The 19,831-nt window shown below is 35.7% G+C and overlaps 1 protein-coding gene across 1 annotated transcript in view; it reads left to right on the top strand.

The window, feature by feature from the left end:
- The window catches only part of FRMD3 (FERM domain containing 3), a 431,322-nt gene that overhangs the window by 354,468 nt on the left and 57,023 nt on the right, over positions 1 to 19,831 (top strand). The window contains exon 13 of the mRNA XM_053702458.1: positions 6,774 to 6,904. Within this exon, the coding sequence (XP_053558433.1) occupies positions 6,774 to 6,904 (131 nt within the window). The remainder of the gene's footprint in view (positions 1 to 6,773; positions 6,905 to 19,831) is intronic.

Consider the following 19,831-nt stretch of genomic DNA (forward strand, 5'->3'; position numbering starts at 1 on the left):
CTGGAGGATCCTACAGCAGTAAGATTGGCAGAGAGTCGCATCAGATTTTTCACCCTCAGCATGTGTTGCCTCTCTGTCTCATATGCTTGTGGTGTCCTTGTTATTTGTTGGCCCATACGACCTGAAATACTTTCTCCTAGTGGGAGCTGAGCGCCATGGATCCAAGACAGCGAGTAGGCCCCTTCCTCCATGGATGCCCACTCGTCTGCAATTGAAAAGGAAAATAGTGGCCAGGTCTGAAGCACACAATCCGGGGTCTCCACATCACTGCGCCCCAAACAGTAGAAACCGGACCAATTCTTAGGAGGTAGCGCTTTCTTCCTCCATTGTAGTGTGGGCTGAAAAGTCCCTTCCTTGTCTTGAGGCTCAGCTCCGTCCCGCCATGCAGCTGACCAGTCGATCGAATATCCAGCAAGCAGAGGCTCCCCAGGCGAATGCATCACATCTGATGTAGACTTACTACTGCTACCACAAATAGGCGAATCCACTGCAGGGGCAATCAATACGTCTGTTTCCTCACCGGGAACTCCATTTGTAAGCTGCTCAGACAGCGCAACACTATGAAAAGCCACGACTCTCACTGCAGATACTTTTTGAATTAGTGTAGTGAGCCTCCGATCCAGACACATAAAATGGTTATGTAGCATTTGGAGTATTTCTGACTCCCATCCGCCTGTCCCCTCCATGCTTAACTTAGAAGTAAAATACGCTCCTGGTTACAGGTAGCAGCGTCAGCTCATGAAAAATAGCAGTGTAGCAAGCAGTGTAGAATTTACTGCTCTACCCGGATTACCCGGGGGGGGGGGGGGGGTGTTGGAGGCCTGCAAGCTAGGCCGCCACCTCGGCTTCCAACAATACAGTCTAGTGCTCCAGCTTAGATATATTACATCAATAAACACCCAAATCAGTGCAGAAAGATATTGTATTTAGATTCCTATATCTTTTTAGTTAGGATGTTTGTACTTTTTTGTAGATAATTGGCGGATTATCTGTCATGAATGCAGAGCTTCTAGTTTTTGCAGCCTGTCATGGCCACTGCCCGGACACGCCCCCGGTTTTTACCAGTATTTATCAGAATGTTCAGGAATTTTTAATTTCTTACAAAATATTTATCCCACAGTGGCGTCCCTGTCCCACACTGTCCAGTTATGACAACTCAAATGCTTGTGCTGTCCAGGGAGTGAAAACAACCGGGCTCACCTGGGGAATCTTACCGGACCTCTGATAGTTTTCAACACAAATACAGGAATTAAGGACAGTATTCAGCAATGCCACAAGAAGATCCTCGCCGAGCTAATCTGCTATTCTGTTATTGCTCTCAGCACAGCCTCTGCGTCTTCTAAAGAACACCAATCTTGTAACCGGATTACAGATTTCTCTGTTCTATACACTCCAACTTGTAACTCAAGAGGTTATCGCTTGATAAAGGCACAAGTATAGCGCCGAAACGCGTAGCAAATATCTGTCAAGACTGCAGCTTTACTAAGTTTAAGGGAATGTTCACGTACTGCCTTAAGAGTTGGAGTTTATAGACAATAGAAATCTGTAATCCGGTTACCCGATTGGTGTTCTTTAGACACGTGATAAGGAAGATACGAGATCGACTGTCCTGGGACAAGATGCTGCGAAATTGAAAGACGCAGAGGCTGTGCTGAGAGCAACAACAGAATAGCTGGTTAGCTCGGTGACGATCTTCTTGTGGCATTGCTGAATACTGTCCTTTATCCCTGGATTTGTGTTGAACACTATTGGAAGTCCAGTAAGATTCCCCAGGTGAGCCCGGTTGTTTTTACTCCCTGGACGGCACAAGCATTTTGTATTGAACAGAGTTGTCATAAGTGGACAGTGTGGGATATCCCTTTTTAACATTTCTGGATGCTTTTTTATGGCATATTGTTTTTTGTTGTGGCCACAACTTTTTTTTATATTGCAATTATTTTTGTGACTATTGCTTTTTAGTAAATTTGTATTTTGTACATCAGACATTGGTGGATAGAATATATTTAAAACTTGCTTTTTTAGCTCTTCTCAGCTGTTTGTATGAGTTGTTCTTTTGATTCTCTGTTTTAGGAGATACACTGTTTTTTGGGGAGAGCTTGAGGGTTCTGAGCTTTGTGATCTCTTATACCTGTTTTACATCACTTCTTTATCTTGGCTGCTGCTTGCATCTTAATGCTACACAATATAAATACATTTTAGACAATTGGGTGCTTTAAACTTTGTGGCAACAGTTTGGGGAACGTAGTTTTCTGATTCAAGACTGAGCAAGACTATTTCATACACCTGATTCACCGCTTCCAAAAATATATTCATCCTACTGTTTGTAGTTTCTACACTTGCATTATATTATGGCATTTGGTACACTGATCTATTAAATACATTTATATTGTAGATTTCTCTGTAAGTTAACATTTTGTGGGGGGTTAAAGGGGCAAGTAAGGTCAAATAGAATATAAAAATCTTGGCTAATTTGACATTTAAATTATTTCCATTTGAAAATTTGTATTTAACACAGATTTTTCTCTTGTATGTGAATGCATTACTTGCAATATAAAGAACATTAATCAGATAAAGAAGTGGGACAAATATATATTCTTGGCAGTTAAGTATAAGAATTGAAAAAATCTAAATAAGTAATTGCTACATAAATCGGCAGCAGCAGACGATTGGTCTGATGATAATTGTATGGTTGTTAAATAATATATCCAGCTTCTGCAAAATGAAAAGAACTTGATTAGAAAGTTACATAGATTTGAGCAGAACATATTGAAAAACAAATTTAAAACAATTCAAGAATAAAATCAACTGTAATGTTTATATTGACAGCTTACATTGCCAGATAGTAACAAACGTTTTTAAGCATACAAAGCATACTCAGTTTTGGTTATATTTGTGTGCTTTTTATTTTGCTTTAATAATGAACATAAGCCTTATTCAATAAACTTAATAAAGGCACGGCACATATTATATAGTTATCTAAATAAAGGTAAATACATAAATATAAATATGTATTGATTTCTAAACTCTTAATGATTCAAATTATTTAAGGCTAGTAAAATAAAGGTTTATTTTCATATGAGCCATAAAGAATAACAAATGTAAACTGCTATCAGAGACTCCGGTCTCATTTTACAACCATGAAATACTCTTCTCGGGCTTAAATTACTTCCCTTTATATCCTGATGTATTAATTGGCTTTTTTTCTGTCTGTGGAGCAGGTTGTAATACAGATGGCTAACTTTAAAAAATGCTTTACAGAGGGGAAATTGCATGCAAAGTAAAAACAAAGCTATAGGTAGAAAATGAAAGTAACTATGTTTGTGCATCTCAGTTTCTTAGAATAATGTGCCTTTAAAGTAAATGTAAATTGTGATAATAAAGTGCCCATTTGGGCACTTTAATTCATCAAAATTTACATTTCACTCTTTTTGTCAAAATACTTGCCTTTTAATCACAACACGAGTGAAATGTAAATTTTGATGAATTAAAGTGCCCCTGTTTTTAATAAAAAATTTAGAAAAACGGGCACTTTATCATCACAATTTACATTCACTTTAAATAACCCAAAGTTTTCTTTCATGATTCAGACAGCGCATACAATTTTAAACAACTTAACAATTTACTTATATTATTATTATTATCGGTTATTTGTAGAGCGCCAACAGATTCCGCAGCGCTAATCAAATTTGCTTCATTCTCTTGTTATCCTTTGTTGAAGAAGCAGCAATGCTCTACTGGGAGCAAGATGAGCACATCTGGTGAGCCAATGATAAGATTCATATATGTGCTAGCTAGCTCCAAGTAATGCATTTGTGTTCTGGAGACTAGTTAGGTATGCTTTTAACAAATGATACCAAGAGAATAAAGCTAATTGGATAATATAATATAATATATAGTATTTTGATTTGACTTATCTTGTTTAAAAACCTGTGCAGATTTGTTCATACTATTAGTCAGCTTGACACCATACCCACCTCCACTATTACCAATAAAATGATGAGCTCTATCTATGTTCGTCATACACGTCGCAGCCTGCAGGTACATGACAATGCCTTTTCCTCATGCAGGGGGATCACTGTTAAAACGCTGTTTTCGGCGATCCCTCGCAATACAGGCCGGGGATCCATAATGCTCTAATGGGTTGCACTCTCAGGCTTCATGGGAGTGCCGGTGACGTCACCACATATGCATGTGATGATGTCATAAAGGGGCTGAGCCAGGAAGCTCAGTGTAGCTGCTAGAAAGCTGGATGGGGGAGGTTCTTCAAACCCCTCAATCTCAGCTCCCATAGCAGCTACAAACCTCCAAGACCCCTCATTTCAAAGAGGATCACCTGCTCTTTTAAATGGTGGTGGCCTTGGAGGTCAGTAAAATAAATATGATCTTTTAAAAATAAAGTGAAATAAAACACCCAGAGACACACAGGGATTATAGTTTAGGGGCACTATCACGAGGTCATAATGCCTCACTTTTTATCAGCTTACTCAGTTGGTTCACATGCAGTAATTTCTTGATCTGGACAATAACTAGGAAAAAAGGGAAATGGTAACACTCACAATATGTACCTAAGCCAATAATATCAGTACTCTTATTAGAGATTGTATGTTGGTCCCGGGACTTCCGTCCAGAAACCCCACTCACCACTTAGCAAGGTACCTTCACCCAACCGGGGGTCAGCCGTCCGCCTGTGAAGAAAACAGATTCAGCAACCAGGGAGACTCCAGGAGCGTGCTGGCCGGTACTTATCTTCGGCGTGAGCAAATGCGCTTGCTTCCCTGTTGCAGAGCAAAATCTTGAGAAAGGCGGCAAAGGATCCGTAGGGACTGGCTGTGTTCTAGGTAACTCTCTCCGGCGTTCAGCGTGTTCGTGCGTGAGTGTCGGGGGGCGTGACCATCTTCACCCGGGATTACAACAAGGAGCAGGGCTGTTGTAGAGCTATGGGATCCGTAATCTGGTGTAGTTAACCAGAAAAAAAGTAGAAGAAGCAACGGATCCCAATGAAGATAGATAAAATTATTCTTTATTTAAACAAACTGTTTAAAAGTTGCGTTCAGGGGCAACAGTGATAGATACAAAAGTAAGACAGGTGAGACACCAAATGGCTTACATGTTTCGGCGCTTAGCCGTAATCATAGCTAAGCGCCGAAACATGTAAGCCATTTGGTGTCTCCTCTGTCTTACTTTTGTATCTATCACTGTTGCCCCTGAACGCAACTTTTAAACAGTTTGTTTAAATAAAGAATAATTTTATCTATCTTCATTGGGATCCGTTGCTTCTTCTACTTTTTTTCTGGACAATAACTAGTCAGAGTAACTTTAATATAAGCCACCACTATAGAAGGGGCTTTTTTGCGAGTTCAGTGTTAATTCAACTATACTGTCCAGAACATACAGTGAAGCCTCCTGTACGCCTCAGCTCGCCTCTGGCGGGGCAAATTTCCCTGGAGGAAATTACCATTGCACACAAGCGTTTTTTTTTACGCTCGCGTGCAATCCCGCCCCCTGTCCGCGCACAGCCAGTCACGCGCGTGCAGGAGCTGTCAATCTCCTCGGTCGGACTAGACCGCGGAGATTGAATTTCGCTACCTTAGAGGTGGCGAAGAGGTTAGGAAAGCAGCGGTCTGATGACCGCTGCTTGTTAAATACGGCGAGCAGGTTCTTCTGAGAACTTGCAGCCGTAGGGGCTTTTATAAATCAAGCCCATAGTTGTTAATACCAACCGTAGATTATCAGTAACTTTATATATTAATAGTGTCACAGCTGTTTTCTATAGTGGTGATATTGTTGCGTGACTATAGCACTCCGCACCTTGTGATAGGTTGTCAAAATAACTCAACACACAGCCATTAATGACTAAACTGTTGGCAACGAAAGTGAGTGCACTCCTAAGTGGAAATGTTCAAATTGGGCCCAATTAGCCATTTTCCCTCCCCGATGTCATGTGACTTGTTAGTGTTATAAGTTCTCAGGTGTGAATATATATATATATATATATATACGCATATATATATATACGCATATGTACACAGATATAGACATATTTACAAGTATATTGGAACCCTTTGCAGATAAGTAGATGAAAACATGTTAAAGCATATTTATGCAATATTCATATTTAATAAAGGTTTTAACTATGTATTTACTGTAAATATTTCACATTCCAGTGTTCTGCACATAGCAGAATATGTTTTGTATTTCTATATTCTATATTCCTATATATACTGTATCTGTATATATCTTATAATCATGTATGTATAGCTATATACCAAATAAACATATATATGTAGAAATATGTATTTATGAATAAATAGAACATATTCTTCTGTGTGAAGAAAATTGGAATGTGACATATATTTATATTTCCATGTTGGGTTAGCCCAAATGAGAATATGCTATCGCCTTTGCATGAGAGTGTGTTTTTCCCCCCACTTTTTTTTATCCATTGACTTCTATGGGGGACTATCTGAACACAACCTGACAAACGCATTGAACGTTAATTAGCGCTCCACTTGTAATTGTATTCACCATCAATTAATATATTATCTAATTCTCTGAAGTGGTGGAGTTTCAATTTCTATGCTGTAGGTGTGGCTAATTTTATTTAGTGTTTACAGATAGGGAAAAGTAAAAAAAAATTCAATTTACTTTACATTTTCAAATTTGTTTACACAGTAAAATGTTATAAGCACCTAAATTTATAGCTTTATATCGAACAGTCCAATAACTGTAATACCTGCATGTTTATCTAAATAAAGTCATATTTTCATTTGTAGATCCCTCATCCCACACAGCCGAAGCTCTTACTCCTTAAATAAACAACTTATAATCAACATGGAGCCTCTGCAGCCGCTAATCCCATCTCTGAATGAAGAAGAAGAAGAGGAACAGATTCCAGTGGATGAAGGTAAAATTTTACATGCTGGCTCTAAACATATATTTACATGAATATCTTCTTTTACGTAATGTTTTCCAACAAAGTAATACTTAAAAGAGAGCGTGGGTGTATTTTTAATCACTATGTTGCACACAAGCCACCTAAAATCTCAGAGTTTGAATAAAAATAATTGTTTAAAGGGACATTCCACTCAAAAATGGATATCATGCATATGAAAGAACAGTATCATGTTAAAAAGCATTAGAGAACATGAAACTTGCATACCTAGTAATGTATTGCTCTGGCTGATAAAGGTACCTGGTCAACAGGAACAAGCCTACACAAACATAACAATGCTATATTTAAAGCGATAGAAAGGATAACATTAAAATGTGCGTGGGTGCATTTCAATTTGAAATATAATTAATTTAGCATTATACTTCGATTAGCAAAAATACTAATAGTGAAAGTTATTACTGTTTTTCTCCGGCATACACACATATGCTGTGAGGGCCCAAGCACCAGTATTCAAACACCAACCTTCTCAGCAGTAGCTTGTATGACACAAATTACAGCTTCACTGAAGCAATAGACACCACTGCCAACTCTCTGAGCAGACCATAGTGTTTGAATACACACAGCATATGTGTGTATCCCTCACAGTAATAACTAATACTAGAAGCATGCTTGCTCATGGAATTGTATAGCAAAAATGCTTTGACCTTTTTACTCATTAAAAAATATTTTAGAAAATGCAGTACATTTCTAAATACCTTCTTGTATGTTTGACAAAGAAAATAATGACTTCAATGTAACTTTAAAGGAACATAAAATCAAAGTTAAACTTTCATGGATCAGTAAAACGTGCAGTTTTAGGAGGATTTTCAGTTTAGTTTTTATTTTCAAATTTACTTTGTTCTCTTGGTATCCTTTAAATACAGTAGAATTGAATAAATAAAACAATAAAATAAAAAAATGCTTTAGAACTTACTTTGAAATTGAAATGAGCAGTAGAATATTTTCTGGCAAATTTCAAAGTTACTCCAATCTCCCCTGCCCGTGTACTTGTATCATGTGACAGCCATCAGCTAATGACAAAATGCATATACGTATATACTTTTGCACTTTTTCGTATGCTCAGTAGGAAAGTATTCGTATATAAAGATATAAAAAGAATGTGCACATTTTCATAATGGAAGTATATTGGAAAGTTGTTTTAAAGGGACATTAAACACCTCAATATATTAATATAAATTGATCAATATACTTTAATTCTGGATATTGTGGGCTTTTCAATTCATGTTAAACATGGAAGTGCAGGCACAGCTATATTCCACACAGTCATTGGTTTCTCACTCTAGTAAGCCATTTATAACTTTTCCTAAATTGGCTCAGTGTAACCAAAGTTACAATATAGTGGCCCTACCACTGCTTTATGGACATTAAAGGGACATGAAACCCAAAAAAATTATTTCATGATTCGGATAGAGAATACAATTTTAAACAACTTTCCAGTTTACTTCTATTATTTAATTTGCTTCCTTCTCTTGTTATCCTTTGCTGAAAGGTTTGTCTAGGCAAGCGCAGGAACAGCAGAGAACCTAGGTTCTAGCTGTTGATTGGTGGCTGCATATATAAATATATATTGATTGTGATTGGTTCACCCATGTGTTCAGTTAGAAACCATAAGTGCGATGCTGCTCCTTCAACAAATGATACCAAGAGAATGAAACAGATTAGATAATAGAAGTAAATTAGAAAGTTGTTTAAAAATGTATTCTCTATCTGAATCATGAAATAAAAATTTTGGGTTTCATGTCCCTTTAACTTTAACCTTATTGTTTTCAATAATTAAATAATATAATTATTAAAAATAGATGTACAAATTATTCTCAGGCTAATATTTTCTCTGAATACAACATTCAGGCAATGATTTATTTGTTTAATGTCCCTTTAAGTTACATGCTTTAGCTGAATCATGAAACTTTAATTTTGACTTTAGTGGCCCTATAAGAAATCAGCTGCATAGAATAAAATAGAAATCAAGTTTATAAATATGAGACAGTGTAGACTTGTGGCTTGGCCATGATGCAAAATCAATCTTAGTTTCCCCATTAACTTATTATACAAAAAAATGTTTTTGATATTTGGAATTTTTTTTTTAAGGCATGATTTCACTTTTTGGAGTTTTATGTAATTTTGAATGTTTTTTGTATTTTAAAGTTTTGGTTATTTAATCATATTTTTTTGTTATTCTCTGTGTATGATATCACAAATCATTGTGTACCCTTTATAGCTCCTAAAAAAAAATCTGCTTTATCATTGGTTATATACTACAGAATAAAAATACTGGCTAAAAAGGTCCCTGATTTAAATATTCTTACTATTTAGAGATCATAGCATCAAATAGAAAGTTGCTAACCTTATTGTTTTACAATCAAAAACTTGGGTTACAGATCTCTCCTTAGAATTTTAGGCCTGAATTTTAAGATAGTTGGTGTAGTCTAGATCACTGCTGCCTCATCTAACATTCCCAGATCTACAATAAAAACACGGTAATATTCAGACTAGACTTGAAATTAATTTAAATTTAATAGATTCTTTGATTGCTCATTTTATATATATATATATATATATATATTTGTATAGTGTATTACAGAAAGGGGTCTTTCCAGTTTAAATGTGACAGGTAAAAAACTAACAAAACAAATTTACCACTAGTGATAAATAAACAATTAGTTATGAGCTCAAATGAACGCAGTAAGCTGCGTCTGACTTGTTGACTTTTCCTCCGAGACCCCAACAGAAAGCCTGCAGCTGAGCAAAGGACTCCCATTTCAACGTAGAAAACATTTGTGTGAGTTTAGGCTCTTTTTATATATATATATTTATATATCACTATCTGCCTTTCCTGTGCCTCATAACTCTAGTAATGCTACAATCCTGCTGACTTAAATATGTTTGTGTTTTATTGTTCTTTCTGGATAATAGATTCTATCCCTTTGACCTTTGTTTTTGTTATTAGCTACTTATTTTCTGCATCCTGCTTGCAAGATATTGTCTCTCTTGTTCTGTTGCATTTGGCTTGTGTGTGCATTGCTCATATTACTTATTGCATCTTGAACCTAGAGGAAAAACAGAAGATTTGCAAAATTCTGTATCCTACATGTCTGCTTTTCTTTTGCACACATGGAAACGTGTAGGAAATGGCAAATGCTTCGGTCTCATTTGTTAAAAATAACAATGTTGGCCTCATTAACTTAATCTAAATTAACATTTGCCATTCCTTTTTTGCAAACAACTATTAACTTTTGCTTTATTGACTGTAACATTTCAATATCAAATCTGAATTTGCTTACCAGATTGTAACACATACCTTTTAATGCTGATAGATTTCAATGTAAGTCTGAGGAAATCAGTATTGTTCAAATGTTGCATTAAATAACAGAAACAATGTTGTTGTACTATTCAATATACAGCAATTTGGTTATCACTAGAGGAACAAAGGTATTGCCATGTTCCTTTGTTTTAAATGGACAGAGACTACTTGAAAATTGTTATTCTATAAAAAGATAGATAATCCCTTTATTACCCATTCCCCAGTTTTGCATAACCAACACTGTTATATTAACATACTTTTTACCTGTCAGAGCTTTTTGCAAACTTGTATGTAATCCAATTAGTGCTGGTTATCTATATGTTACACGTGAACTAGCACTATCTGGCAGATTGCAGGGGTTTAGAAACAGGTTTAGAGGTTATAAAGAATATTAATATAACAATGTTTGTCATGAAGGCCTCATGATTTAGGATGCCAGGGGTTAATTTTTCTTTGTTTACTTTTTCTTCTCTGCTCTTTACAACCCTGTATCAGAAATGTCTAAAAGAATCATACTTATGGGACCATTAAAGGGACAGTCTACAATAGAATTGTTATTGTTTTAAAATATACATAATCCCTTTATTACCATTCCCCAGTTTTGCATAACCAACACAGTTATATTAATACACTTTTTACCTCTGGGATTACCTTGTATTTAAGAACCTTCTGACAGCCCCCTGATCACATGACTGTGACTATATAAAATCTATTGAGTTGCATTTAGTATTGTATTGTGCTAAATCTTAAATAACTCCCCGGGCATTAACACAGTGTTATCTATAAGGCCTACATGAACTTATCAGTCTCTTCTTGTTAAAAGCAATTTTAAAAGCATGTGATAAGAGGCAGTCCTCAAAGGCTTAGAAATTAGCATATGAGATTACCTAGGTTTAGTTTCAACTAAGAATACCAAGAGAACAAAGCAAATTTGATGATAAAAGTAAATTGGAAAGTTGATTAAAATGACATGCCCTATCTGAATAATGAAAGTTTAATTTTGACTAGACTGTCCCTTTAACTTTTATTATCTGCACCTGTTTCAACAGGATAGGGGGGGGGGGGGGAGTAATTAAGCCTTTACACAAATTGATTTTTATGATGCAAAGACAGTGACAGAAAACAATGCCTCCATCAATACACAGGCTTAGGTCAATCAGAGGGGACACTAGTATATCTTGAAACATGCTTTTACACATATATGAAACTGGATGATAGAAATATGAGAACCATGTTATATTTGGTTTTAAACTAATTCTCATGATGTCACAAAGGGATTTGCCTATCTGTGTATATGTATTTAATATACTTAACAAAAGTTATAAGTTCTTCTATAATTTCAGCCAAGGATTCATAGATTTTAGTACATGCCATAGAAAAGGGGTAGTGGTTATTTCCTTGGCTCACTCTGAAAGGGGCCTGACAGACATCTGATCTCAGAAAGAACTGTATTTAACTGTGATTTCAACAAAATAAATGTTGTCATACTACATGGGAAGCTGTTCATAACAGCATGCCTGGCCATTTCCCATTTCCATTTTGCTGGAGCAGAGGTTTCGTTCTTTTAGGGTAATATTATAGGATCTGTTATTTCTCAATTTTGTTTTAAAACTGTTTGCCTTGTGTAATTTAATTTGTTAACTCTTTTATTTTATCTAAATGCACTGTGACTCTCTTTTTGATCATAATAATTGTTCCTTTATTAAGTTTTGCCTTTGTAATATTTTAACCATGTTACTGAAAGAGACTGGTGATAATAGCACTGCGTTTTTATTTATCTTAAGTTTTGCTAAATTGTATTTTTTTGTTTTTCCTTAAAATGTTACATATAATACATCTTAGGTGGTGGCAACAAAGATAGTTCAGTGTGGGTGGCATACAATGGGAGTTTGTGCTTTTTTATTAGGTCTAGTGCAGACTAGAGAGTATTTGTTAACCCTCGCACCCACTGTATTAAGTCACAGGCTTGTCTGGAGTGGCTAAACTGTGAGAAACTGGTTAAGGTGGAAAGGGTATGTTAACCTGGTTGTCACAATGCTGGTTATGCAAAGCTGGGGTATGGGTAGTTAAGGTGTTATATATCTTCTTAAACAATACAAAAATATACTGTCCCTTAAAGCTCTTGGCATCTACAGAAAAGTATAGAAATTACTGTCTGGTTTTGGTAATTTAGTTCCAGTTCAGATTAGCAAAATTCCATCTTCACTGGTCATTTGCAACATCTACTGAAAATGGTAAAGAAAAGTGCACTTATTAGATGGAAGACTAGAAAATAACTCATCATGGGTTAAACTGGTTTTATCTGTATTACACACAGAAAATATTTCAAGGATGAATATTTGTTCAGCTCTTTGAATGATCAAAATGGCAGAAGCAAAAATAACAATGGTTTCAAAACACCTAGACCACAGATGTAAGGTAAAGAAAACAAAAGAGCATAAAAAGGCCATCTCAACATGTGTACTTATAAAAAATAAATCAATTTTATTTTTCAAAGTTCAAAAATACATACAGACATGCGGCTCTCCAACAAGAAACGAATGACGCGTATCGTGCCCTCAAGTGGCGCTTACTCATAGTCTATGAGTAAGCGCCACTTTGGTGGCGCGAAACACGTCAGATGTTCCTTGCTGGAGATCCCCATGTCTGTATGTATTTTTTAACTTAGAAAAATAAAGTTGACTTTTATTCTTATAAGTTGTAAGTACACATGTGGAGATGGCCTTTTTGTGCTTTTGTGTGCACTAAGTGGTTGGATTTGCCACTCGTTAGGCCCTCCAAGTTAGATGATAAAAGTTCTTCTTTAGTGTCACAACTGGAGTTATGTGAAGCATAAACTTCCGGTTATATTCCTAAACTGGTGGGGTATCGCAGCGGAGCCTGGAGCAGAACACTGGGGTGTGTAAAGACGTAAGGTAAAGAAAACTCCAGGCTTCAGATATAAGTAAATTATAATTTTGTTTATACACCTAGGTGGCCCTTTGAGTCCCAGATTATCTCTTCTCTACATACCCCTCTGCCATTAACTTCAGGGGTTGCCAAGCTGAATATGGATCAGTGTTTTCAGACACTTGATTAACTTAAAGTGGTGTTCAAAAACAAAAGATATCCGAAATCCACAAGCAGAAGTTTAAACTATCACAGTTTATCACAGTATATATATTTTAAATGTAATGCATAATAAAGCCTTTTGATTTACCTCTGCGCTTTCAGGTAGCATTCTTTATCAATACTTTCTCATTTTTACCATATTCCAATTTCATAATTGAATGCCTTTCTGTTGGGCATACAGGAGAGTGTGCATAAGTCAAGCGCAAGCACGGTCCAGGCTGGTGACGTCACCTTAGTTTGACAGTAAACAATCGCCTCTCGCTTTATATAAAGAAGTGAGAGAAATTATTGGCAGAGTGCTATTTTTCTGATATTGGAGTACTGGTAAGTTTTGCCTTAAATTGATAGCATAGCACCAATTAACTTTCACCTATTCCTTAATTAAAATAGTCAGTTGACCTTGCCAGCCAACAAATGCATGGGATTTTGCATTTGTCTGCCATGACCTGCCCATATAAATGTCCATGGATTCGATAGCTTCACAGTACACATGGTGGAATTTTTTTTTACTTTGTCATAAAGGCAATTTGTTACATACATCATTATTATATCCACTGATAGAAGTCATTATTTGTTTTAGAGTACTTGCGCCACCTAAGGGTTCATAGTAACCTAGGTTTTATGATCTGCCCATAGCTTTAAGTCAGTAGGAGAAGGCTTGAGTTAACTTCCATCATTTACTAGGCTTCTGCATTACCTAATTTGTAATGTAACTCTTCCAAATGCTTTTGTATGCACAGTTTGTGGAGGGCTAACACAAACTGTACTCCTAACACAGTTGCTGTTTTTTATAAGTCTGAATATTGTTTCATTTATTATTTTTCATTTACTGAAATAAAAAATTGAAAGTCCTTTCTATTTAACAGTTTAAGTTTGTTTCCATGTTCAAAATAAATTGTATGTCATTTTTTTTAAAGAAGTTAAAAAAATAATTAAACTTGATAATAGCAAAGATCTGCTTAAATCCTCAGCCTGCATAGTCAGAATTTAAATAATATACATTATGAAATTATGCATTCAAATTCCACATATTTAGGGCCAGATTACAAGTGGAGCACAAATGTGCACTGGTATTACAAGTTAGGTACAATGCCACCTCGCGTTCGAATTGCATGGAAGCTTTGCGCTCACAAGAGTGCGCCTTCTTTGGCTCCAATGGGAGCCTCGTTCTCATGCCGTGAGACATGGCATGAGAACCTAGCGCAGCGAAGGGGGGTAAGTTGCGCATTGATGGGCAGCAAATTGAAATATATATGTATATGAATATAAATAAATGTAAATATTTACATAGGAAATTAGCACATCTAGGCAAGTATCCACGCATGCTTTTCCCCAGAAATTCTTAATATACAATGTTTCCAATGCACAAGAGAATTGTGGGTAAGATATGCAAATTAGATATGCAAATTCTCAGTTTTTTTGCTTCAAAATTACTGTTTTGACACAGCAATCCTTTTAACAGGATTATGACAGCAAACCAGAAATCACTCACTAGACAGCCTGTTTCGTTCTTTTTGGAACTCATCAGTAGGAGATAGATTTCTGGTTGCTGCATTAGTAAAGCTATTTTCATGGTTAAACCAAAATTCATTAAAATTATTGGGGGAGATAAAAAACTGAAATTAAAATCCTCCATGTCTCAAAATTAAATCAATGTAAATATTTGCATAGGAAATTAGCACATCTAGGCAAGTATCCCTGCATGCTTTTCCCCAGAAATACAATGTTTCCAATGCACAAGAGAATTGTGGGTACGATATACAAATTAGGTATGCAAATTCTCCGTTTTCTGGTTTGCTGTCATAATCCTGGGGTGCTAATTGTAATGGCTGGTTATTTATCGCACGCCCATAAATGGGCGAATTTTCCCATTTTACGGGCGCGTGATAAATTAGTGCTCTACTGGTAATCTAGCCCTTAATCAGAATTATAGAAGAGCAAGTTCTAAACTATGCAAACATAACAAATACATAACTAGAAAACCATATTTCTTACTTGTTATATGCCTTACGTTGCGCCACATATTTCGCTGCCTTATCTAAGGCTCATCATGTGTATATTACTGCTCTACTCCATTACAAATTCTAGTGTCTTCTCACAGTTTGTTGTATAAAATATAACTTGTTTGGAAAATTGATGGATGGAGAGTCTGAGCTGGCTATAAAGGAACTTTTATTAGAATATTTTATAAATTCTTAAGCTTAAGGGTGGCACCCTTGTGACTGGTACTTACTATAAGTCTTACATGGGATTTAAGATCAATCTTTTTGAGAAACTTCTATAAAGAAGTTGTCTCCTTAGAAATGGCACATGCAAATTTAATAGATGGCTTTGATGTATTTTTACTGCTGAAATTCAGATCTCTAGGGAAGTAAGAACTTCTTGGTCCATATTTCACAAGGAGAGCATAGTGCTCCAGTCTCTGGAGCTCCGTTAAAATGTGTTAATTAAAGGGACGCAAAAAGTGCAAAACTTTCTATGATGAATTTGAAAGAGCATGATTTAAACATTTAATTATTTTCTGTAAAATAACAAAAAATATGTATGTGGAACTTTTTATGCCTTTCCTTTCATACTTTGTGAAAGGCTAAGCTCTAAAAAAGGAGAAAATAAGCAATTTGTTCTGTACTTTCATTCTACCCTTTGTGCACACATAATCCCAGCTCTGTTATATTATTCTGTTTGTGCACCATTGATAATAGTAATAAAGTTTTAAACATGCATATTTGGCATAACATTTTGAATGCTTGAGTTTTTAGTTTATTGTAAAATCTGCTCCAGTCCTACTTGAAATGGTTATTAGTACATAGTATTTTTATTTGTTAAATATTTTAGCATTCCATTTATTCCACCATCTGTATATCATCAATCTATCTATCTATCTATCTATCTATCTATCTATCTATCTATCTATGAAAGATCTATCTAAGGTTTTCCTTACTCTATCACACTAAACATTTGTATGCATACAATACTTTAACAATGTCTCTCACTGGGGACATGATTCGCTATAGCATATGTTAAATGCCGACAGCATACGCTCTCTGCATTTAACATTGCACAAGCATTTCTTGTAACATGCTTGTGCAATACTGCCACCTGCACATTCGCGGCCGCTAGCAGGGGGTTATAATCATCCTGATCGTATCTGATCTGGATGATTGCAGTTCTAAGGAGCAGCGGTTGTAAGACCTTAACTCGTCTGCTGCTTCTGAGGCTGCGGACATCACTCCGCCCAATCTCATACGATCGGGTTGATTGACACCCCCCTGCTATTGGCCAGAACTGCTTGTGCAATGATATATGCCAACAGTGTATGCTGTCATCATTTATCAATGTCTGGCAGACATGATTGCTACAGCGGATCATGTCCACAAGACATTTGATGAATCGGCCCCTAAGTCTTGATCTGACACTGAGATAGTTAGATGTAAGGGTGGGGCTTATATGTGGAATAGCTATCAGTAAATTAAATTTATTAATGGCATAAAATACAATCATAAAACAAAAATAAGTTTAACAATATAAATAGATATTTGTGGTATTTTCTAATGGCTTTTATCTAGTTACTGTAGCAAATATATATCATCATGTAGGTTTGAATTAGCTATAACAAAATAACTAATAGAATAATAAACCATCATATTCCTCATTGCTTTGTTAGTGGTAAATGTAAGATAAATACAAACTCAAAATATATAGGAATCAGTACTGGAGATGAGTGTTCTGCTGATGGAGAAACTTGCTATCTATACAACTGGACATAGTAGACATTTTGAACATTTTCAGTTCAGGTGCTTGCGTGCGTTGGTGTAGCGCTCATATTATAAGATAAAAGTGAACACGTGAGTGCAATCGCAACTTACAATAGAATGATAAGCACGTCCTCAGAGCACTGGTTAACTGTTTCGCAAACCAAAAAAGTCTCACAAAACACATCAAAAATACATTTAAAAGTTGTTACACTCATAATAACACTATCTAAGCAAAATTATTAAAAAAATATTGTAAATATGTATGTACAGGTATGTGTGTGTGTGTATATATATATATATATATATATATATATATGTGTGTGTGTGTGTACATGTGTATTTACAGACATATATACACATATAAATATGTATGTACACACACACACACATATATATATATATATATATATAAGTGCATTGGAGCCTTTTGCAGTCAAGAAGATAAAAAAAAACATAACATCATATTTATGCAATATTCACATTTAATAAAATGTTATGCTGAAAATATTCTGCTATGTAAAGAATGTTGTAATGTGAAATATTCATGTTTTCATGTTGGGTTAGCGCACTTGAGAATATGCGATCGGGCTTGATTGCGAGTAGGGTGTTAGGATTTTCTACCACTTTTGTTTTGCTCCATTGACTTATGAACGCAATTGCGATATTTGAAGTTTGGCTTTTAGATTGCATGGGGTTAGCACGTGAGTGCAAACTTTTTACTTTCAACTTGTAATACGAGCGCTACCCGGCGTGCACAAAAATCATTTATTCTATCGGCATTAGCACACAAGCAGAAGCGTTAACTATCGCTCCACTTGTAATCCGGCCCTTATTTTTTGCCTGAAGCCAATGTCATGGTACAAAATATAACTGTTATAAATATGTATACACATTTCTATAAATCCAAGGTCTTGACTTCATGTGGGTAAAATGAAAAATCTTCATCAATCCTGTGATGCACTTTTTAGGCACCACTGTCTTATTGCAATCTACCAAGAAAATGTTTTTATATTTATATATATATATATAGAGGGACATGAAAGTAAAAAATAAACTTATATATATATATATACTAGAGCAGTTTACTCTTTCACTAACTGCAACATTTAAATAGTTAACCCTTTACTGCTGAACTGTAACTTATCCGTGTGCCGAAATAGTTTTGCTTTTGCACCATTTTATATTTAAACCGTCAGATTCAGTGATTTCCCCCCCTTGTGTTTCACTCACACATATCAGCAGAAACATCCCTCTTTTAAATGGAGGCTCATTTGTCTCTTTAGGTTGAACATGCAGAAAGCTAAGTGCTCTATTATCTGTGTGGAAATGTAATAATAAATTTGCCTAATGTTAAGTGCAAATGATACCCTGTGTGCGTGTGCGGATGCAGTGAAACTAAAGTGATATTCAAGGTAACAGAGCTCCTGCAGTTGTCTCATGAAACACTCAAGGTCTCTTGCCTCCAGCATAGTGAGATCCATCTTGGGCATCTCAGAGGAGCACGTCAGGATGTTGGTGTGGTTGATCACTTGATAGAACTTGCTGCAGGGACTCAGCTGCTGCCTTTGCCTGTGTGCACTTCCTCATTTAGAGATAGATAATGTATAAAGCTGGCATCATGCATCTCTAATACTTTGTCAATATGCTACTTGTGAACAGGGAAACTTGACACACAGACCACAGCACCACAGCAGGAACACCATGGATCCCTATAAATTGTGCGATTTGCATTCAAGTGTTAAGAAATGCCTAAGCATGCCAGCCCTATAACAGTGTAACAGAAGATCAAATCAGTAACTGCAGTGTGTCTGGCAGATAGAAGGTCTAGCAGCACTTGTATGTGTCTTTAAAACGACATCCTTTGAAATAGAGCGGCAGGCACATATTATTTGATCCGAAATGCAATGCACTTGCTAGCACAGGTTTTAACACTTTTAGAATGTAGAACAACTTTAACTGATTTAAAAGTTTATCAAACTGAAATGCAAATAAAAAAAAAATGTATGGCCAACAATAAAAAATGCTAATTGTTTATTATTTTCTTTTATCAGTAACTATTATTGGATTATTGAGTTTAAATTTAAGTGTTGAGAGGCATATATATAAAAAATGTTTTATTGTATTCTCTCTGTGACCTTGAATCCCAGTTTAATTGCATTAGGTCCACACACACTATCATTTTCACATGACTTTTGGACTACTTGGAACCTTTAATATTTAATTTCCACAGTCATGCCAAGCATGTTAGATACTTCTGATTGCCTTAAATAAAAACAGATAGTTATGTCCTAGCTTGCCTTCCACTTTACCCTGTATAGCGCTGTGGAATCTGTTGTCGCATTACAAATAAAGGTAATAATAATACTGAATGCAATTGTTTTATTATACCGATGAATTGAAATGAAACAGCAAAACATATAGAGCCAGATTACGAGGGGAGCGCTAACAGTTATGTGCAATCGATAAAGGGTTTACTGCGGGTGTTTGCTCGTATTACTTGTTGAAAGTAAATGCGATCGCTTGAGCGAAATTGAAGTTAACATGCATCAGGTTAGTGCGACCTCAGAGCTCTGGTTAACTGTTTCACAAAACAAAAAAGTCTCACAAAACACATCACAAATACAGTAAAAAGTACAGTTACACTCATAATAACATCATCTAATAAAAATATTAAAAATAAATTGCACAAAAAAAGTTATAAGGGCTCAAAGA

The sequence above is a fragment of the Bombina bombina genome, chromosome 2, assembly GCF_027579735.1.
Source record: "Bombina bombina isolate aBomBom1 chromosome 2, aBomBom1.pri, whole genome shotgun sequence".
Lineage (NCBI taxonomy): Eukaryota > Metazoa > Chordata > Amphibia > Anura > Bombinatoridae > Bombina > Bombina bombina.